General features: G+C 44.9%; 1 protein-coding gene across 1 annotated transcript in view; it reads right to left on the reverse strand.

Moving 5' to 3' along the window:
* Nucleotides 1–4,062: 4,062 nt before the first annotated feature.
* The window catches only part of DSG2 (desmoglein 2), a 486,965-nt gene continuing 468,145 nt past the window's right edge, over nt 4,063–22,882 (reverse strand). The window contains exon 15 of the mRNA XM_078687378.1: nt 4,063–11,478. Within this exon, the coding sequence (XP_078543504.1) occupies nt 10,414–11,478 (1,065 nt within the window). The 3' untranslated portion in view covers nt 4,063–10,413. The remainder of the gene's footprint in view (nt 11,479–22,882) is intronic.

Below are 22,882 nucleotides of genomic sequence, written 5' to 3' on the forward strand. Positions count from 1 at the left end.
ACTGGGCACGCCTGCATTACATGTAACTGGTTCCTTGAAGACAGCCTTTCCATGATCTAAAACACTTGGGAGAGTTGGTATTGGTATAAAATGGACTACTTGATTGTGTAGGCAGAAGCGTTTCAAGAGAAAACAGGATTGTTGCTTTTCTTCTTCCAGCTGTACATCATATCTCTCAGCTGCCTTCTTTATTGCCTGATTATAGACTCTGATATCAGGTAGGGATGGTCATGAAGGTTATGTGTCTACCCCTTCCTCAGGCAAGTCTGTGTTCAGATCTTGCCATTCCATCTCTTGGTTTTCTGAGGCCTCAGAACCCTGTAAGACTTGTTCTTCCTCCTCCTCTTTGAACATCATGTGTTCCTTTCTTCTTAAGGCTCTGAAGTTAGGGAAGGCTCTAGTTCCTTGAGATCTTTGTCTCTTGGTTCTTTTGAAGCTGAGGACTTGCATTGGAATGTTGACTTTAAGACTTTCATCAAAGTCTTTCGTCCTCTGAAAGATGTTCGCCATTTCGGCCTGAGTCGGCTCCTCATCTTTTCGATCTCTGCCCCGTGTTGTTGACTGTCGGGATCTTCGTGTGTTTGTTTTGTCAACTAATCTTTAGAGTACGTGTTCGGTGAACGGTGTCGTTCGGTCTTTGATCTCTACTGTTTCGAAGCAGAAGCGTCTTTTCCCAGTCTGTCCTTCAAAGTCTTGGATTTTACAGGGGTGTGTACCACTGTCGTGTCCTTTTCCAAGGATACAAGGATATTTTTCTCCTTTGACATGCTTGCGGTCACAAGAATGTTGATGCCAGCACAGTCTTAGAGGTTTTATTTAGCCTCCAAGTTTTGTGTGCCGACTGACTTTAAGGACTCAGAGTTCCTTGCCTCTCTTTTCGAAGACATCTTGCACTCCCTTGGTCAGCATCTACAATCTGGATGTCGGCCTCGGCATCCCCCTTTGGACCTTCGGCAATGTTCTAATTCTTGTTGCTAGGTAGGCCCAAAACTCATATAGATGGTACTGAATGTTGGCCCTCCATCGTATAGTGGGTTGTTCTCAGCCGCTGCCTTACCCTTAGAGTCCTTGGGGAAAAGACTGAAGAGGCGTTTCAGACTTCGCTACAATGATCCTCCGGCAAGCAGAGGTTGCAGGCTGGGTGCTGGTTCTTTTTTGCAAATTCATGGTGGCAGTTTTTGCAAAACTAGGATGGTGTCTTCTCCATTACCAAGTACAGGGAGCCCGCTGCATGCTCATTTTCAGCATTCGTCGACAAAAATACCTTGCTCTTGTCCCACAACTTCTCCGGTAACTTCCTTCTACGAGTCCTTTGCTGCAGTTGAATTTCGGTGATTATTCACAGGTTTTAGGTAGTTTTCTACTTCCGGTCGATGGAGAGATACAAAAGGGGATGATGGACGGAGCGTTTGAACAAATCAAACACTCACCCCCAGTCAACTGATCTGGGTTTAATCCATCACCATTCTTTAGTTCACTCAGCCACCCCAGTTCAGACATGGCTATATGCAAATCAGTCTGACCCTGTGCCTCATGGGAACAGTCCAGCCCGAACTGCCAAGCCATGTCTTCCCTGGACCGGAAACAAGCATCCTGGGACCGGTTTCGGATTCATAATCCTCATCAGCCAGGCTATCTTGAATCCAGTGGCCAAGTGAACAAGGGACTCACGTCTGAGCATACCCTGCCACACTTAGGGCGAACAAAGCGATACAAAAGGGGATGATGGACGGAGCGTTTGAACAAATCAAACACTCACCCCCAGTCAATTGATCTGGGTTTAATCCATCACCATTCTTTAGTTCACTCAGCCACACCAGTTCAGACATGGCTATATGCAAAGCAGTCTGACCCTGTGCCTGATCCTCCTACATGCATCCAGACCCAAGGGGGGGAAAAACAAAAATCTTAAGATGGCGACCAAAGGTCGAAGCTTCTGGAGAAAGCACAACTACATCACAATGACCACCAAATGGAGGTACGTTGACGCTCACCAACAAAAAACACAAAAATAGTAATAAGACAAGGTTTTTGGGAGAAATTCCAGACCCGGCCACTAGATGGTGGAATAATACACAGAATATGAACACAGAAAAGATCCACGCGGCAAAATTTGAAATATGAGCAGGGTCTCTGTAGAAGTCCCTGGTGTTCTGGGTCGAATGATATTGAGCAGTTTTCAATGAGAATGGATGAAAGTAATGTCTTCATGGATGTGCAAATGTGCAATAATGGTGGGGTTGAGTGAATCTGAAAATGCTCCAAAATGAGGAATACATTTTAAGGGTCACCTGTAAAAGTTTCAGAATATAGAGAATATTAATTTATACCATGCTTTGAGCTGGATGTATATTTGTATAGTGGGATGGTGATGTACTGTATTAGTTATTCTTATATATGTTCTGCCCACATATTGTATTAGATATTTTTAAATACTTTATTAGTTTTAGGAATTAATTAAGTTTGTTCATTTTCTGCTTGTGTCAATGTCAACGGGGAGAGGTGTTTTATATCGGACATCTTGGTACATGAGAGGGGCAGAATGGGGGTGGGATGGTGTAGGTGGAATGCCGTGGGATAGAATGTTCAGGTGATTCCAAGAAACATGGTTAGAAAGAGAGCTCTCTATTGCTGGTTGTGATTGTTGGCTACACCTTTTGTGTGGAAATGAACTTAGTTTGAAACCATTGCACCAGAGTGCTTCATTACTACAGGAGGATAGGACTAATTTTAGATATACCATTAGATTCTGAATGGTACCAGTATTGAGACACTGGAGCCTTCTCTGAAGTTACATGGGCTTGATGGACACCCCATCCAACCAATGGCAAACAACTAATAAATGAAAGTCAGTGACTGAAGGGGGCTGACCCAAAGATCGCTTTCTTAACACTTAATCTTATTGCAATTAATTTGAATATTTATGACATGCACTTCCTACACAGCTGAGGCTGCCTGTACCAAGACATAAAAAATATGAGGGCAAATATGTACAGATACAAAAGTAAAATATGTAACTTTCTCTATATGTGCCTGCACAGAAGTCAACATGAATTACTTACTAGTTCACCCAGTAGATGGTGACTGCTGAGGTGAGTACTAGGAGTGTCAACCTTTTCAGATCTCTCCTACAGCTTCACTAGAGCCCTTGATTTTTACCAACATGTTTGCCATCACCTGTAATGGTTTCATATTGCATCAAGTGACTTCTTTATGTCTATTCCATCCATAGACTGAGTGCCTGATGGTACTTGATTGTAGAAAGTCACTTGAAGCAACACAACTCATCACTGGGTCCTTTGGTCTTTAAATGAACCTCCAGTCCCAGGGAGGCAGGGTGAGAGACCTCTGTGAACCCCCCCCCCCCCCAAATCTGATGAGGCTTCTAAAAAGAGGGGTCGGTTGATATCTCAAGGCTTGTTAATTCCACCAATATTTTGAGAAGCAGTGATATAGGAAAGGGGTCAATGACTCCCTTCTTGCCTTAAAAAAAATGAATGTGGTGTCATACACAGGGTTCAGTCCCACAAAATATCTCCGTGCCACCCAAACACCAAAGCTCATGCACCCACTATCATTACATTTTTTTAAGTGAGCCATCCTGCCACACATCCACTTGTGTGATGGGCAGCTGCAGCAGCGACCTTGTCTTCAATTGAGTAGGAGGAGTTGAGAGGGGGACAGGGGCACCCCAAGAATCAGGTTACAATGGCATATTGAGACATCAGTTAGGAGTCACACATTATTTTGCAATCCAAGTGACCTAACCACTTTTGTAAAAAAGCTCCCAGATACTTCAGTTTGCAATGCTGTGCTACACAAGTTTCCCAAATCAGGTACAAGTCTCCATATACCTAGACATTATACAGACACAATAATTACTTTTGGTGCCTTCTCTGCTAAAAACAATTCAACCTTTTCTAGGTGAGGGCACAGCACCATCATTTGTCAAGAAATCCTAAACACATTTTATTGTATGCCTTCAAACCCTGTGGTACCTAAAAATATATACAAATATATTCAATGTTACCATGTCCACATACAGAAACGAGGAGCACTGAATTATTTTATTAACTCCACTCCAATCTTCCTTTATTTGAAGTTCCATGAAAATACAGAAATATACCCCAAACAAGGAGGTCAAATACAAAACCAGTGCAAAATGTGTTACAGCAGAAAAATACTTTACAAAAATACAACTTGCATTCATTTAACATTATGATAGAATTTAAATGCAATGTAGAATTATTATCTATAGTTTAGGTTAATGCTTTAGAAGCTGCATATAAAGTCCCAAAATAAGATAAAAATGAAGCAAAGATTGTGACTATTACAACAAATGTATTGTAAATGGAAAGCAGTCAGAGCCCATTTCATTGTGCAAGTAATGTTTTCTGAGGTTTAATTCTATGTTGGCTTATAAAAACAGGGAGACAAACGTTTCAGTTCATAACTGGATGAATTAAAAATATCATGAGGCATGAAGAATTGGGGGTAGCGAATATGGATCATCACTTAGCAGTTTTGTAAATACCACATTTTGACGGAAACATATGTTCCACATTATAAAAAATGCATCAACAATAATTCACTTTCATCAAGAAAATAGCGATGCAGTACTCAATACAGCACACTGAATTTACCAGTGACTAATACATAGCCAACAACTATTTTCACCTCCTAGTTACATCGGTTTTATTTTTTAAAACCTGTTCACTTTCTCATCTGATTACCAAAACTGCTGGTTTATAACCAGTTTTAAAACATATATAAATTTACAAAAGTAAGAAGTTCAAATTCATCCATCAAAATCACAATGAACATCACATTTTAACCACCAAACTTCAAAAATAGCTAAATGGATAAATACAGAATACAATCTAACTAACAGATGTGGTCAAATTACCATCTTATTTCTTAATGATATGTACAAAACAAAAGAGAAATGTTGCAAAAAAAATGTTTTAGTATTTGTGAGATAGGGGACACAAAAAGACCTTTACCCCGTAACAGAAGAGAAAATCATGAAATGTTTTCAAGCTGAAAGTAATATTGTCTAATCAGCAATAAACATGATGCTGATAAGGTTATGATATGTTGAAGCTGGGGGGAATAAAGAATACTCCCCAGTGGACCGATGACCGGTGAGAAAATTCAGTTGAGTAAATGCCCACCACAGAGGCAAGTGACACTTTACATCAGCAATGCTAATTCAGCATTCTATTTTCTGACACTGAAAACATGAGTTATGACACCTATCATTCACTTCTGCTAGCAAATTCCTGCCACACTGGTACTTGAGATTAGAGTAATAAGACACACCTAGTGATATTATAAAACTTTACATATGCTTTATGGGAGTATGATGTTTAAGTGAAAAGGGCTGTACAAGCCATAGTTACACAACAGCTCTAATAATGTATAGACTGTAAAAATGCCATCTGTGGAAAACAAAGGCTGACATACACAGTAAGTCAGTTAGTCTTTAGAATCTGTCTTACACTGGTCACAATACAACGTGGCAGCAAGGGAGCAACTATCATTAGTGCGGCAGATGCAGTGAGTGTCCATCATTATCAGGACCAACTGCGTTGCAATTTTGGCAGTCTTTTTCTACAACTGCAGGACAGTTGGGCAATTTTCTTTACTTGCATTAAAACCCATGACACCTAAACTTTGTCATTGTGAGGCGGGAAAGGGCAGCTTTTGAGGGTTAGGATAGCAGAGGATTTCTTGGGTGTATTAGCTAAGGGAGCCACTTCAAAAAGTTATTGGATATGTGAGAACAAGGCCTGGTCAATTTTAAGCAGTTGTTGGCACGTCAAATGACAAACTGAGCAGACCAGACAGCAGTACGAGAATTTAACAGGAATAAGACTCAATTCACTTCAGCCTTGAAAATGCATTCAATCCCGATATTGTTATACAGGTTCTTCAGAGGAGACATTGCCCAAAAGTTCTAGACTTGTATAGATCTTTATTTTGGCATTTATATGAAGCAACATGTGTGATTATTCTGTTTCCTACATGCGCATGAACTATGTTAGTTAGATGGACTGTTCTCCATAAATGTAAAACATTTTCTGGAAGCAAATGTTTTTTAAAACTTAATTTGGTTGCTACTAGGGGGTTTGTTGGTGCCTCTTTTATGCTTTACAATTTAGAATATGTCTGCATTTGGTAAGGACCATAGCAACAAATGAAAAGTTCAACAGCTTGACTATACTTGAACCCTCCTGTTTGGAAAGGGAAAAGTTGGATTCGAGGTAGCAAGTGGGGAAAGCACATGGGAGAAGCACTCATCATAAAACACGTTTTATTAAGTGCTTAAAATTATTTTGGTTCAAGTCTTCATTTTTGTCAATGGATATGAACTGGTCCCTAGTTTCTTGCTTCCTCTTCTTGTAAATACATTCTAAGAAAAGGTTTTTCTCTAAAATAAGACATTGAGGATAACACAAATATGTTGCTATGTGTATGTAATGAGTTGTAGTGAGCAGAGTAGGCTTGACTGTGGTTAAGGGTTCTGAGTAAGTTAAGGAAGCCATTTCATATACGTGATTTTCAAGCATACAAGATGATATTGACAAAGCCCATAGTCTGCCAATTTGTAGATTAATGTGTTTATAGAAGAATGTGTGTGTAGACTGATGAAAATGTGATGATGCTTGGGTGAATTGACAAAAGAAGGACCCCTGGGATAGACACATGAATAAACAAGCACTGGCAAAGCTGCGAGGTCTTGCCTTTGGGACCTATTGGCTTTGCCAATTGCTTTTGGTGGATTTGTACAGCAAAGTAAACAAGCATTTGCAATGCAGTAGGTCTCACATTACTGATAGTTTGAGGTATTGGCGTTGCAAATAATAATGCAACGCCAATAGCTCATACTTTCAGTAATGTGAGACCTAGTGCATTGCAAATGGTTTTGTAGTGATCCAGGGACCAGCATTGTACGTCTCCTAAAGATCCCTAGTGAGCAAGGTGCCAGCACTGCATGTCTAGGTACAGCACCACAAGCTGCCCCTAGAGGTACCCAGTGAGCAAGGCCCAGCACTGCTTGTCTAGGAGCAGTACTGCACGCTGCTCCAGAGGTCCCTAGTGAGCAAGGCACCAGCAATACATGTTTAGGTGCAGTACTGCAAGCTGCTCCTAGAGGTCCCTAGTGATCAAGACACCAGCACTACTTGCAGTACCGCAATCTGCTCCTAGAGGTCCCTAGTGAGCATCATAAACTTTTGGTCACATATGGTACTGCACCCTGCCCATAATGCAATGAATGCAAGACAGTACCACAAGTACATTCAAATAGCTATGTCCACATATACAATTAATAGCTTTGAAATGTGACAAAATATTTATTATATTAATTCCGGATTAGGTTGTACTCTTAGTGGAGTTGATGAAGGTACATTTATAGAAATTTATTGTGAGATGTGCTAGCGAGTAAAGTGACCACTGACAACCTAGTTTAGGACCAAGTGAGTGTCCTGTCTGAAAGTCTTAAAGAAAACAGTTCCTTTGAGGCTGTAATTAAAACCTAGGGCGTAACAACACATGTAACAGGGAGGTTACACAAAGAGACAAGGCGGTACTAAGGAGGGACTACTAAGCCTAATGACTAATGAAAAGCCACCATTTACAAAGGACAAGAGCCAATTTAAATGATGGGCGGAAAGTAGGCATAGCTTTATGCACATATCCTGAATACAGCATGTATCGAAGAGACAGCGCAAGCGCTGCCTAGGGGAGACCTAAAGAAACAAAAAAGGCACAATGTTGGATGCGTCATTCCACTGACGTGCATGCATCAGAAAGCATGCGGATGCCAGCGGAATGACGCAAGTGTAGTTGCCATTCCCAAACATTTCTTTTTTTAAAAGGACCTCAAGTGTTGACGGGGGGGGGGAGGGGGTGGTAATGTGAAAGCACCACAGAGTACATGGGTGGGAGAGCAACACAGAGCAGGATGGGGGCTGATCAGCACATGGAAAAGAGAAAGCAGCAGGCGGAGGGGAGCAGAGAGGCACAATGATGAGAGAGCAACACAGTGGGAAGAGGGAGAGAAGCACACAAGGTAAACAACTACAAAACAAATGCACTTGTGAAGTGCTTAAGCAAAAAGAAAAAAAAGGAGTTCCTTAAAAGTAAGAAGTTGAAGGACAGGTGAAAATGCTATGCTCCAGGGGAGGAACAAGCATAGGATGGACAAGGCAAGGTTTACTGTAAATTCTTAGTAAAGTTAAATCATTCTTTTGCAACAAGATGGTTTGAGGTCTCCAGCAGGCTTGACCTAAAAAGGAAGGAAAACAATTGATAGGAACGTGAGGATGGAGAAATGCATGACAAAGGCATGAATTAATGGTAAAGTTAAGGTTATGAAAGCAGAAATCTACAATCAATTTCTAAGTTTCCAGTTGCAACAGACAAGAGAGGGATTAAGTACAAATGGGGATTAATATTTTAGCATGACTGGATTCAGTGCATATACTTCAGGTCTCTGTTCTCAGTAGGACTGTGTAAATTGCAGACTTAGCAGTAGCTGGCAGATGGCTGCATCTGCACCTTCACCAGCTTCTTTGAGTATTTTCGGCTTCCATCGTGGTCACAAAGTACCACCAGGTATAGCCTTCACCCTCTGCTTCTAGTCCTAGAGAGTTCATGGTGAATTTTGCTCTGCCACAGCCGCTCAAAAACTGAGTTTCTTGAAGGCCCAGGAATGCTTGCTGATTTTGGTCTTAAATCATTGACCTTCGTCTCGGTGTCTGACTTTGAGCAACATTTACTATCTCAGCAACCATGGCACTGCGGCGCAAAAGAAAGGGGAAGGGTGAGTGCTTGTTGGTACTCATCAGCCAGGCCTGGTAAGACACTTTGCATATTAGATCCTGTGGTTCAAGAATGAATTAGAGTGGCAGTTAGATATGTGTGTCTATCAAGACAGTTTTGGGGATGCTTATTTGCAATATGCACAACGAATGGACAGCCTGCTTCTGAATTGTATCACCTTGAGACCCTGATAAATGTGGCAGATTCTGGCGACATTCACCAACCGTAAATTCCAAACTGCTGTCAGTCCATGTGTACAATATTAACACAGATTGTATACTGGATATAGACTATTTGGGTATATTTGTGCGGAGCAAAATCCCATCCTTTTAGTCAGAAAACTAGGGTGCAACAGACTGAAGGAAAATGCAACAGGTTTCATAAAGTAGCAGAAATCCTTTCAGGCTTCTCTACTCTTAATTACATAACTACAAAAAGAGTAGCACTTTATAGCAGACCTAAAAACTTAAACAAATGGCGCAAAGGTGATAAGGTATAGTGGCACAGGCAGTGCACTTCCTAGAAACAGACTGAAGTGCTTCAAGTGGTGACTGATCGAAATGAAATGGGTGGGAGAAGAACACCATTTCATGATAATGGTGAACAGAGGAGGACGACTATGATGGAGGAGTTTTATGCTTGTTCTGAACAAGAGAAACAATGGTTCTGTACAGTTATCTTGAGATGGAGTGGTTCTAGTCCTGGCTGCAGAGGCAAGACAGACTGAGCTAGAGACTAGTTAAAAGACATTCTGGCCCTTTAAACCTTTGCATCACTTCAATATGGACTTTCTGTGAATGTTTCCCAGCATGTAGTTTAGCAAAACAGTACTATGTATCGTTTATAGAACTAACGCTTCTACAAGTTATTCTCAGTTAAAAGGTTCAATTAGAAGACACCAAAATTATTATTCAGATTGTTAACCAGTGATGCTGCTAAAATCTGATTGAAAAAAATGGAGTTGGGGAATTCTTTTCTTCAAAATGATGCTATTGGAGGACCATTCCTACCACACTGATGATGCTACTTCCCACAACTGCATGACCAGAGTTATTTTGCAGATTTATAACGTTCTACATGTCCTGCTAATCTATTAGTGTCATTATTCAGAGATGACAGATGAATGCAAATATTGCTTTAAAACAGAACCTAGCAAGTAAGCTATCAATGAACTAAGGAGGCAAGTGGTTGGCCACTATTAAAAATAGATCACAACTTTTCAGTGCTTTCCAAATAAAGCATGTATTGTTCTTCTCAAAGATTTAATTCCCAAAAATAAAGATACATTTTAGAAGGCTGCTTATCATTTTGCAGTGACCTCCCCAGAAACCATACTTGTCTTGAAATGTAATGCAGCATGTCAAAGATAAAATCACTCTGCCAGCACATAGGAGATTTATGCCAAGTCTTAAAGTCGAGTTGACCCTCTGATGGCTTTTAGGTTTCAGAAACCATATACTTTGCAGAGCAGGCACAGCAGTAAACTTGCGTTTTAAGTTTATTACTTATTTAAGGGTAAGAAAAATGTCTCACTTAGGTACGGCATTACCTCTCAGTTACCTGTGATGGGATGTGCAGACAAAATTATGAACGGGAGTACTGTACAGTGCTGTACTTAGTGACCCGGCTTGAAGACTGACCCAAAGAGCGACTAGATGAAGGAGGTTCCTCTAGGGTGTAGCCAGTGTTGTTGAGCAGAGGTTCAGACGCCAGTATGTGTCCCTGCATTCCCGTGCCAGAGACTATATTTTTTTCAGTTACTATATTCTGTACAGTTGAGACCTCTGAAGGAATTCTCCTGTTCCCTTGAATACTAGCAACTGGAGCGAACAGCCTTTCGGTCACCAAAACATTCTGCCCCTCAGAAAGCTCTGACATGTTCCTAGCAGTCTGTAGTGTTGAGGAAGGTGCAAGCACCCGTTCCCTCTCTCTCACTACAACATACTGCGAATCGGGCATATCACGAAGACCTATCACACCCGAATCACCATTGATATACCTTTCGGTCACCAAAACATTCTGTCCATCTGACAGGTCATGCATGTCTAACATACCATGAAGATTTGATCCTGGAGCAAGCACTCTTTCAGTCATTATCACATTCTGCTGAAGTCTGGGTTCATGGAGGATTGTGACTGGTTGCACAGAGGGAGCAGTAACATATGATTTTTCAGTCACTAACATGTTCCCTTGAACACGTGGGACAGGGAGTACATTAAGCCTAGAAGACATAGTTTCTTCAGAAATGATTTCTTCGCGAATATCTGTTGCTTGTGTTATGTTAGGCTCTATAAAATGCTGAGAGTGGTACCCAGCTTTACTCAATTCCTCCTGTCGCACATTATCAACAACCACACTTGAATCAGAAAACATCACACTTTTGTCAGGCCTACTCATGCTTGTGTTCGCTCCCTGGATGCTAGAACTTTCTTCTTCAATTTTCATGTACATTTGTTGGCCTAGGCAGATTTCTGCCAGCGTTTTAAATTTTAGTCCCAGATCATCCAAAAAACTGTCTTCCATTTCGCCTTCAATGAAGCTGCAGCAACCGATGGACCCAGTTGGAGAACCGATTCCTTCTTGGGAGTAGACTAAAAGGCAATCTTTTGCTGGCTGAGACTCATCTTCCTCAGTATAAAACAGAGCTTTCTAAAACAAAAAAGGAACCCATTAAAAAGTTAGATATTTGTCATGCAAAATCATGCCCATACAGGAAGCCATTTCTTGGCACAATTTAGATATGCAAATTATTACAAATCAAATTCGACAGAGATCTCAGTATGAGCCAGATGAGTACACTGTGTCAAGACTAGATTTTGCCTGCTGAAAATGATATTTGAGAGGACTTTGATAGGGCTAACTAAAAATCCTTCACCATAAATTGGACCACAAACTGAGGGAGCAGTATACGTAGGTCAAAGGGTAAAGCTGGCTCTTTATGTGATGTATCAAGAATCTGATATACCATGTAAAGAGTCCATGGGTTGCCTTAGAAGTGGACAGGGGCTTGCTTTGCAATCCCAAAGAGCTCTATTGGGGGTAGTGTGGTTGAGCAGCGTTAGGCTCAACACAGAGGAGTGCAAGATGTTTGCAAATGTACACAATAATCAATGAATGACACACGACTCAAGGAGGAGATCCACAATAATATATAAAAATAGCAAGTATCTTTATATATGTTTAGGCATCAGAGAAAAATCGCTCAGGTAAGTACGTTTTCAAATATGAAATCTTTCGAATTTAAAAACTGGACACAGTGCAATTTCGGAGTTCTGCAATGTTATCCTATTGAAGGAAGAACAAGTTATGCAAACAAGTATAGCCAACGACTTACAAGACTAATCTCCATGTGTAAAGGTGAGTGGTGGGCAAGGTCCAAGGAAGCACCAGCAGTACACCACCAAAGGGACCAGGGCAGCCAGGGTGCAACACAGCATCAGAAGCCCAGTAGGTTTCTCTAGAACACGGTCACTGTGGAAAGAGGCTGTAGGATATGGCATGGAGGCCAGTCAGGCTGAACCAGCAAGGGGGCTCAGGCCTTGCGATACTCTGGTATGGAGGGACACCTTTGTTCCACTTCTCCAAGGCCCAGGGTGATGGGTGCAGAGAAGTCCTTAGGTGTCGATTTTTCCTTACAAGAGCAGTCGAGGCCAAGGAGGTAAGCATGCAGAGGCTGCAGGCGATGTCGGGAAGTCCAGGAGGGGTGAAAACACAATGGACTCTAGTTCTGGAGGGCTAAGAGATCTTGTTGACACCGTAGGCCCACTTCAACGCGGGCTGGAGGCAACGGGTACAGTGGTGGCTTCGGGTGTCAGGGTTTGGCAGTTCCGGAAGCCTCAGTCTTCTCTTTTGGAGTTTCTTCAGAACAGAACTGCTGCTCATAGGTGGTCTTGAGTATTTTTTTGAAGAGAGGCATTCCGCTCAGGTTTCAGGAGTCAACAGCTGCAGGACGAGTTGACTTTGGCACAGTTTTCAACGAGGAACGCATACTGGCCGGCAGGGTTGGTACCAGGTCAGTTTCTTTCCTTTCTCTGCTCTTGGAGCTCTTCTGTGTCTTTTCTTCATAGGTCATCAGATCTGCTTCGCTGGTGCCAGGGACTCGTCTAAATGGTTTATTTAAGGGTGTTAGGGGAGTGTAGGGTTGCAGTCAATGGACTACTGACTCTTGGTATCGGATTGATTCTTTCTAAGGAAGAACAATTTGTGTAAATTGGCTATGGGAAAGAGAAAAGCTGGTAGCGATAAGGGAGGATCCACTCAACCAGCTCATACCACCCTGTCTATTATTAACTACTTTTCATCAGTCATGGGGGTATTCAACACTGACATTGTTTTGGTACAGAACGGATAGACCTAGAACTACACCAGTCCAAGGCTCTGTCACCTGCCATACCAGTACTGCAACTACTGGACAATCTAGTTACCCTTATAACGGAGTCACCTGTTCTACCGATAGTAGGGACACCATGTTAAGAGGAGATTTAGCACCTTGCAAAACCTGTTTGTCAGAAATGACTCCCAATTGGTAATTACTGAGCCTATTATAGTAAATACCAATATGGATTGACTGAAGAGCTTGCTTGGGATACTAGGAGGACCTGTGTTACAACTACGTCAAATGTTAAATGTGATTTTGCTGGGTCCTTTTACCCAGATACTTTGATTACCAACACTAGTCCCATGGAGGATCATGCCCCTGGAGGTGATGTCTCTTTCCTCTCTTTGAACATAGCAGGCTTGAGTAATAAGCTTAATAATCAAGATTGGTTAACCTCTGAACAATTATTATGTAATATATTCACAACAAACCTGGTTGATTGGCCCCTTCGTAGTGGATGAGCTTCATAGCTATGCAATCCATTCTACAGTTCTACAGCTGGGCAGAAAGGGGGGGGGGGGTTTGCGGTAATGGTGTTGATAAACATGTCATCTTTGAAGATAACAGAAATACACTGCTCCCCTTGGTTTCAAATTTTACTTTTAACAATATCAGATTTTGAAAATCAAATGTTGATTACCTTATAATATAATATTTTTGTCCATAGTTATTGAGGCTGTTGATGAACTTGCTGAGTTTATGACAACTTATGTCTCAAAGATGCAATGTCAAGCCTCAATTATGTGGGCAGGAGGTTTTAATATTAATGTTAGTTTATTCAGTGAACAATTGGATTATGGCCAAACAGACCCGAAAGGAGCACACCATACTTTCCGTTATAGCCCTTATGAGGAAGTCCTAAATAGAATTCTCATCAAACACCATGTTATTTGTATTGGACTTGGTTGCTGAGCCTAGATGACTACTTACCATTGAAATGGTGAAGGAAGTACCATTGATTTAATTGTGATTTCTGAAGATCGCTCAGGTTTTATTTTTAATTTATCCTGACTGAGTGACCAAAACTCACTTTCCTACTTAATTAAAAAAAAAAATTTTTAAACATTAAATTAAATGAGTCCGGGGATTTAAATTACTCAGCCACTAAAGCTGTGAGACTAAATTGGAGCAAAATAAATCCAGAAGATTTAACTTGAGAGCTAATGCAGTCAAAAGAGACTGCCTTCCAGCTTTGTTTATTCTCTGAAGCCGAGTCATTATTGATTATTAATGGGTATGCCTCCCTTTGTTATAATATGTCAAATGCTGTCAGTTAGTAAACCTAAGAAGAATTCTTTAATATGTAGATGGTTTGATACTGCATTTTCTACTGCTCATCATAAACTTAGAGGCGCTGAAGGCTATCCACAACAAGCATTTGCAATGCAATAGGTCTCGCATTAATTAAGTTTGAGCTATTGGCATTGCTAAATATTGCAACACTAATTTTAACAAAAGTCTGTAACTTGTAGGTAAAACAAATGTGCATTTATTTTGTAGCAATGATGGCATGCTGTGCTTTAGATGAATATGTTCAAAAGTAAAGTGCGCCATGCTGCGATTGCTACAATAGTTAATTGTGGATGCGTTAACAATTGATGTGTGCACTGATGGCTGGTGGTGTGTGTGCCTGTAGAAATTGTGCACTGATGGCTTGTGGTGTGTGTGCATGGTGGAAGTGTGCACTGCTGGCTGGTGGTGTGTGTGCCTGGTGGAAGCGTGCACTGATGGCTAGTGGTGTGTATGCCTGGTGAAAGCGTGCACTGATGGCTGGTGGTGTGTGTGTGCCTGGTGAAAGCGTGCACTGACGTCTGGTGGTGTGTGCCTGGTGGAAGCGTGCACTGACGGCTAGTGGTGTTTGTGCCCGGTGAAAGTGTGCACTGACGGCTGGTGCTGTTTGTGCCCGATGAAAGTGTGCACTAACGACTGATGGTGTATGTGCCAGGTGAAAAAGTGCACTGACTGTGTGGTTGTGTATGTGTGGTTGTGGGTGTGCTTGTGTGTGTGTGGTTGTGGGTGAGTGGTTGTGTGTGCGTGGTTGGTTGTGTGTGTGGTTGGTTGTGTGTGTGCATGGTTGTGTGTGTGCATGGTTGTGTGTGTGCATGGCTGTGTGTGTGCATGGCTGTGTGTGTGCATGGCTGTGTGTGTGCATGGCTGTGTGTGTGCATGGTTGTGTGTGTGCATGGTTGTGTGTGTGCATGGTTGGTTGTGTATGTGTGGTTGTGAATGTGTGGTATGTATGTATGGTTGTGTATGTGTGGTTGTGTATGTGTGGTTGTGTGTGTGTGGTTGTGTATGTGTGGTTGTGTGTGTGTGGTTGTGTATGTGTGGGTGTGTGGTTGTGGTTGTGTGTGTGGTTGTGGTTGTGGTTGAGTGTGTGTGGTTGTGGGTTGTTGTGGTTGAGTGTGTGTGGTTGTGGGTTGTTGTGTGTGTGTGTGGTTGTGTGTGTGGTTGTGTGTGTGTGTGGTTGTGTGTGTGTGTGGTTGTGTGTGTGTGTGGTTGTGTGTGTGTGGTTGTGTGGTTGTGTGTGGGGGTGGCTGTGTGTGGGGGTGGCTGTGTGGGTGGTTGTGTGGGTGTGTGGGTGGTTGTGTGGGTGGGTGGTCGTGAGTGAGGGTGGGCGTGTGTGGGTGGTCGTGAGGGTGGGCGTGTGTGAGGGTGGGCGTGTGTGAGGGTGGGCGTGTGTGAGGGTGGGCGTGTGTGAGGGTGGTCGTGTGTGAGGGCGGTCGTGTGGGTGGGCGGTCGTGTGGGTGGGCGGTCGTGTGGGTGGGCGGTCGTGTGGGTGGGCGATCGTGTGGGTGGGTGGTCGTGTGGGCGGGTGGTCGTGTGTGCGGGTGGTCGTGTGTGTGGGTGGTGTGTGTGTGGGTGGTGTGTGTGTGGGTGGTGTGTGTGTGTGGGTGGTGTGTGTGTGGGTGGTGTGTGTGGGTGGTGTGTGTGTGTGGGTGGTGTGTGTGTGGGTGGTGTGTGTGGGTGGTCGTGTGTGTGGGTGGTCGTGTGTGTGTGGTTGGTTGTGTTTGTGTGTGGTTGTGTGTGTGTGGTTGTGTGTGTGGGGGGGGGTTATGTGTGTAGCTGTGGTTGTGTGTGTGGTTGTATGTGTGGGTGTGTGGTTGTATGTGTGGGTGTGTGGTTGTGTGTGGTGTGTGGTTGTGTGTGGGTGTGGTATGTCTGGGTGTGTGTAGTTGTGTGTATGTGTGGTTGTGTATGTGTGGTTGTGTATGTGTGGTTGTGTGTGTGTGGTTGTGTGTGTGTGTGGTTTTGTGTGTGTGTGTGGTTGCGTGTGTGGTTGCGTGTGTGGTTGCGTGTGTGGTTGCGTGTGTGGTTGCGTGTGTGGTTGCGTGTGTGGTTGCGTGTGTGGTTGCGTGTGTGGTTGCGTGTGTGGTTGCGTTTGTGGTTGTGTGTGGGGGTGGTTGTGGGTGGTTGTGGGTGTGGGTGGTTGTGGGTGTGGGTGGTTGTGTGTGGGGGTGGTTGTGGGTGAGGGTGGTTGTGTGTGGGTGTGGTTGTGTGTGGTTGTGTGTGGGGGTGGTTGTGTGGGGGTGGTCGTGTGTGTGTGTGGTTGTGTGTGTGGTGTTTGTGGTTGTGTTTGTGGTTGTGTGTATGGTTGTGGTTGTGTGTATGGTTGTGGTTGTGTGTGTGGATGTGTGTGGGTGGTTGTGTGTGTTTGGATGTGTGTGTGTGTGGATGTGTGTGGGTGGTTGTGTGTGTGTGGATGTGGGTGGTTGTGGATTTGGGTGGTTGTGTGTGTGTGGGTGGTTGTGTGTGTGTGGTTGTGTGTGTGTGGTTGTGGCTGTGCGTGGTTGTGGCTGTGCGTGGTTGTGGCTGTGCGTGGTTGTGGCTGTGCGTGGTTGTGGCTGTGCGTGGTTGTGGCTGTGTGTGGTTGTGGCTGTGTGTGGTTGTGGCTGTGTGTGGTTGTGGCTGTGTGTGGTTGTGGCTGTGTGTGGTTGTGGCTGTGTGTGGTTGTGGCTGTGTGTGGTTGTGTGGCTGTGTGTGGTTGTCTGTGTGTGTGTGTGTGTATGGTGGTTGTGTGTGTGTGGTGGTTGTGTGTGGGTGTGGTGGTTGTGTGTGGGTGTGGTGGTTGTGTGTGTGTGTGGTGGTTGTGTGTGTGTGTGGTGGTTGTGTGTGGGTGTGGTGGTTGTGTGTGTGTGTGGTGGTTGTGTGTGTGTGTGTGTGTGGTGGTTGTGTGTGTGTGTGTGTGTGGTGGTTGTGTGTGTGTGTGTGTGGTGGTTGTGTGTGTGGGTGTGTATGTGTGGTTGTGTATGTGTGGTTGTGGTTGAGTGTGTGTGGTTGTGGTTGAGTGTGTGTGGTTGTGGGTTGTTGTGTTTGTGGTTGTGTGTGTGGGTGGTTGTGTGTGTGGGGGGTTATGTGTGTAGCTGTGGTTGTGTGTGTTTGGTTGTGTGTGTTTGGTTGTCTGTGTTTGTGTGTGTGTGGTTGTGTGTGTGGTTGTGTGTGTGGTTGTGTGTGGTTGCGTGTGTGTGGTTGCGTGTGTGTGGTTGCGTGTGTGTGGTTGTGTGTGTGTGGTTGTGTGTGTGGTTGTGTGTGGTTGTGTGTGTGGTTGTGTGTGTGGTTGTGTGTGTGGTTGTGTGTGTGGTTGTGTGTGTGTGTGTGTGGTTGTATGTGTGGTTGTATGTGTGGTTGTGTGTGTGGTTGTGTGTGTGGTTGTATGTGTGGTTGTATGTGTGGTTGTGTGTGGTTGTGTGTGGTTGTGTGTGTGGTTATGTGTGGTTGTATGTGTGGTTGTGTGTGTGGTTGTGTGTGTGGTTGTGTGTGTGTGGTTGTGTGTGGTTGTGTGTGTGTGTGGTTGTGTGTGTGTGTGTGTGGTTGTGTGTGGGGGGGTTACATGTGTGTGTGGGGGGGTTACATGTGTGTGTGGTTGTGTGTGGTTATGTGTGTGTGGTTGTGTGTGGTTGTATGTGTGGTTGTATGTGTGGTTGTGTATGTGGTTGTGTGTGTGGTTGTGTGGGTGGTTGTGTGGGTGGTTGTGTGGGTGTGTGTCTGGGCACGATAATTGAAAACTTATGGGCTTTGTGTACGCGTAAGACATCAACAGGCTATGGGCGGAGCAATGCGCCCGCCTTTGGCCTATTGCGTGCTCGGTTTTAAAAATACACTCACACAAAGCCCAATAGCGGAACCCAAAAAGAAGCGCACGAGCGTGTGCGATTAAAGGTCCGTCTTCAGACCCCGTACAAAAGGGCTCTCGCCTGAGCGAGCACTGCTGCGCAGTGCAACGCAGGGCATGAGCCCTAAAAAACAAATAAGGGGCTCTAGGGAATTTGACAGCCCAGGACACGTACCCAAGTGTCAGCATGTGAGAGTGGCTAACAGATGCAGGAAGCTAGCAGAACTAGCAGGCCAAGGAGCATCAAGAATGGAGAATGCTTTCGATTAGGAAATCAGCCTGAATGGCTTGAACCCTCTAAGGAGAGGAAAATCGCTCTCAACATTGTATCCAATACTGCCCCCATAAACAAGATGCGCTGAGAGGGCATCAGATGAGAATAGGGCTTTTTGATGGAAAAAAACAGGTCTAACAGCAATGTCGCTCTGACCTGCATGTTGTGCGTGACTATGTCTTGAGAGCGGACTTTGAGGCGCCAGTCCTCCAAGTAGGGGAATATAAGAATCCTTCATCCTCAAAGATGGTCTGCAACCATTGCCATCACTTTCGTGAAGATTTGTCGTGCTGAAGTGAAGTCAAACGGAAGGAAAGCACACTGTTGGTGAACGGACTCTACCGTGAAGCAAAGGAACTTCCTGTGCAACTGCAGGATTGGGATGGGGAAATACATGTCCTACAGGTCTACCAACACCATCCAGTCTTCTTCCAGTGAGAGCACCACTTGAGCCAGGGACAGCCTTCTGAACTTTTCCTATCTGGGGAACCAGTTCAGAACCCAAAGTTCTGGGATTAGACGCATGCTGCGATCTTTGTTGGGAATAGCACCCCATGCCCCATTCCTGCTCCGACACCATCTTCCTGGCTTCTGCTTGCATTCAAACTTATAGCTTCAGTTGAAGTATCTTTAGGTGGTCGGATGGGAGGGCAGAGGGTGAAGGGGCCTGAAGAAAGGGTAGGACATACCACCCTTCCACAATCTACAGGACCCACTGCTCTGAAGTGATGGCCCTCCAGGCCTGTGGATAGAAGGATACTCATCCTTCAACTAGCAGGACGTACAGCATCCCCACCGCCTCTAACAACAAGTTGCAGTGGTATGCCTGCGGAGACCATCTCCTAGAGCCCGATGAACCTCTCGCCATCTTGCACGCTGACCCCCTCAATGAGTGTGCTCCCTGAATGACTGGTGCACAAAGCAACTCACTTGAAGTACAGGTTCACTGAACCGCGCTGCTCCCCTGCAGGTCTGAGCCTCCTGGATTGTGCTCCCAGAGTCGCTGGTGCGCGTAGCCCCATTAGAAGGACCGGTGCAGTGTGGGCCTCAGAACCATGACGCTTCCCCACAAGTCTGTGTCTACCTGGGGTAGGCGCACCTCGCAACATCTTATACCGCTCTGGGTTTATGAACGGGCCTTAGAGCGGCGAATCTACTTGTGCCCCTATTGAGCTTTGAAGGACTCTGCTCTTGTCGTTTCTGCCCCCTCTCCCCAAGTTTTGGAGTTTGTTGCCGGATCGCGTTGGGGTGGTCTGCACCTTCAATGTCGACACGACCAGCTGCATATCCTGTTCCTCCTGACTGCCTCGCCGATACTGCCGACATTTTGTCCTTCCACCTCGTCTACCTCTAAATGGCGATACCTGGTTGTTTCAGCTCCTGCTGGGGGAGCAGTTAACCAACCTCGGGATCTGGTAACCCGTTACCCACAGCCTTTGTTTTTTTCTACTCTATCCCTGTGGTTCCCCCGCCTTATACACTTCAAAAAGGTGAATCCCAGATCATCTCTGTATAGGTCTCCAACGGCCGAGGTCACGGCTGTTTGGCCTACCGCTGTTCGAGCGGCTGCCTGACCATCAGGATCTGGTGATCCGATCCGATCCACCCACCCACCAACACAGCCTACAGCCTAACCTAGCATTGAGCCTGCCGGTCATGTCTAACCCCCTTCCCCCAAGCTCTGGCAATTAACGGTTGCGGTCTGGTGTGCTACAAGCTTCAGCCAAATCAGACACTGAGGTCCGCTCCGTCCCATCAGGCCGCCCGTTGCCTGAACCAAGTACTAGTTTTTCCACTCAGCCTCTGCTGATGATACTTCCCCCGTGGCTCCACAAAATTGGCGGTGCCCCGATCCCCTCTGCTTTGCCTCTAATTAATGTGTGCTCTAAGCTGCAACCTAATCAATGACACTGGGGTTTAAGACCTGCCTCCATTCCACCTGTTGAATATCCCAGTCCTAGCCTGCCTCTCTGCCGCCACAGAGTCTTCACCTCCCGCTACTCCACAAAACGGCGGTGCTCGCATCCCCACAGCCTTGCCACTATCTATGCTTCGGCCTAATCACGGACACGGTGGCTTTTCCCGGTTCTAGCCTGCCTCTCTGCCGCCACCAAGTGTTCACCCCCGGTACTCCACAAAATGGCAGTGCTCGCATCCCCACAGCCTTGCCCCTAACTAAGCTTCAGCCTAATCACTGACACTGAGGGCCTCGCCCTGCCTTTATGCTGCCTGCCGACCCAGGTACCAGATTGTATCTCAGCCACTATCAATAATACTCTGTCCGTGGCGCCACAAAATTGGTTGTGCCCTGATTTCCTCTGCTTTACCGCTAATTACCATGTGCTCTTAGCTTTGGCCTACTCAATGACACTGGGGTTTGCAACCTGCCTCCATTCCGCCTGCTGCCGCCCATTGCCGATCCAGCATATTCTAGGACTTCAGGAGCTAGATCGCTAGGTTGAGCTGTGCTGGATCTGGATTTCTGATCTCTCCATTGTTCTGTGTTGAGTTGTGGGGAGAGGTGTAGTTTTTGGTGCAGGACTTCTAATAGTTCCAGTAATGTTGTGTACCATGGTTGCCTGGTCCATGTTGGAGATACTAGGATCAGTGTTAGTGACGGTTGTTGCAGTAATGGAATGAGTCGGAGAGATGGAAAAGCGGATGCAAATCTGCCTGACTAATTCATCCATATCGCATTGCCATTGGACAATGTGTGTGGATATCTGGCAGCAAAGCTTGGGCTTTTTGCGTTTGAATGTGTGGTGAAGAGATCTCTTGCAGGATGCCCCCACATTTGGAAAAACGGTTGAAGAACTTGTGCATGAAGTTCCCACTAGTGAATCCGTTGGCTTTGACGACTCAACAGATCTGCCATTTGATTCTGTATTCCTGGAAGATGTTGGGCTATATGTTTTTAGGAATAGTGCACCTACATATGCTCTGTGCTAGTTGAGAGAGTGGCAGAGAGTGCGTCCCCCCTGTTTTTGTAAATAATACATTGGTGTTATATTGTCCTTCAGCACTAAGACAGCTTTGCCGGATATGTGTTTCTAGAATTATTTTAATGCCAGAAAGATTGCCAGTAACTCCAAATGATTGATGTGGAATAGCTTTTGCTGAGGTGTCCATGTGCCCTGTATGGTGTGATGTAGTAGATGAGCTCCCCAGATGGTGAACGATGCGTCTGCTGTTAGCATGATCTGTGGAACCGGCTCTAGGAACGATCGCCATTTGCAAAGGTTTTGGGTTTTCCACCACAGCAGAGAGCGATGTGTGCAGCCATCCACCAACCACAGATCTGTTAGCTGACCTTGAGCTTGGTTCCACTGACGTGCTAAGCATTCCTGTAAGAGGCGCATCGGGAGTCTTGCATGAGGTTCTATGAATATAAAAGAGACCATCCCTGTTAGTTGCATAAACACTTGAGCTGGAAGTGAGTGTTGCAGATGGAATTTTGTATTAAGGGCTTGCATGCTTGTTATCCTGGCTGAATTGGGATATGCAACGCCTTTTGAGGTGCCTTTTGTGGCACCTAGATATTGTTGTATGTGGGACGGTTGGAGGTGAGACTTTGTGAGGTTTATTGTAAACCTTAAGTAGTGGAGTAGTTGGATTGTGGTGCGTGTGTGATTTACACACTGGGTATGCACCCTGGCTCTTATGAGCCAGTCGTCCAAGTATGGGAAGACGTGAATTTGTTGTTTTCTTAAGTGGGCTGCTACCACTGCCAGACATTTTGTGAAGACTCTGGGTGCTGTGGTGACTCCGAATGGGAGAACTTTGAACTGATAATGCTGACCGCCCACTACAAATCGAAGATATTTCCTGTGAGCATCGAGAATGGGAATGTGGAAGTAGGCGTCATTGAGATCTAAGGTGGCAAGGAAATCACCTTGTTTGAGTAGAGGAAGAACCTGTTGAAGAGTGACCATATGAAAATGGTCTGGTCGTATGTAGAGGTTTAATGGTCTGAGGTCCAAAATGGGCCTCGGGGTTCCGTCCTTTGGAATGAGAAAATACAGGGAGTAAACCCTTGTGTTTTGATGATGCAGGGGAACTGGTTCTATTGCATGTTTTTGTAGGAGGGGAAGCACCTCTTGTTTTAGAAGGGTTAAATGCTCTGTTGACATTGGACGCTGTTTGGGTAGTATGTTTGGGGGAGTTGAAGTGAGCTCCAGGCAATAACCGGATTGGATGATTTGCTCACCCACCTGTCCGTGGTAATGTGTTCCAGACAGGTAGGAACTGTAGTAATCTTCCCCCGACCGGAGTATAATGGTCCGGGGGG

The sequence above is a fragment of the Lissotriton helveticus genome, chromosome 4_1 (assembly GCF_964261635.1).
Source record: "Lissotriton helveticus chromosome 4_1, aLisHel1.1, whole genome shotgun sequence".
Classification (NCBI taxonomy): Eukaryota; Metazoa; Chordata; class Amphibia; order Caudata; family Salamandridae; genus Lissotriton; species Lissotriton helveticus.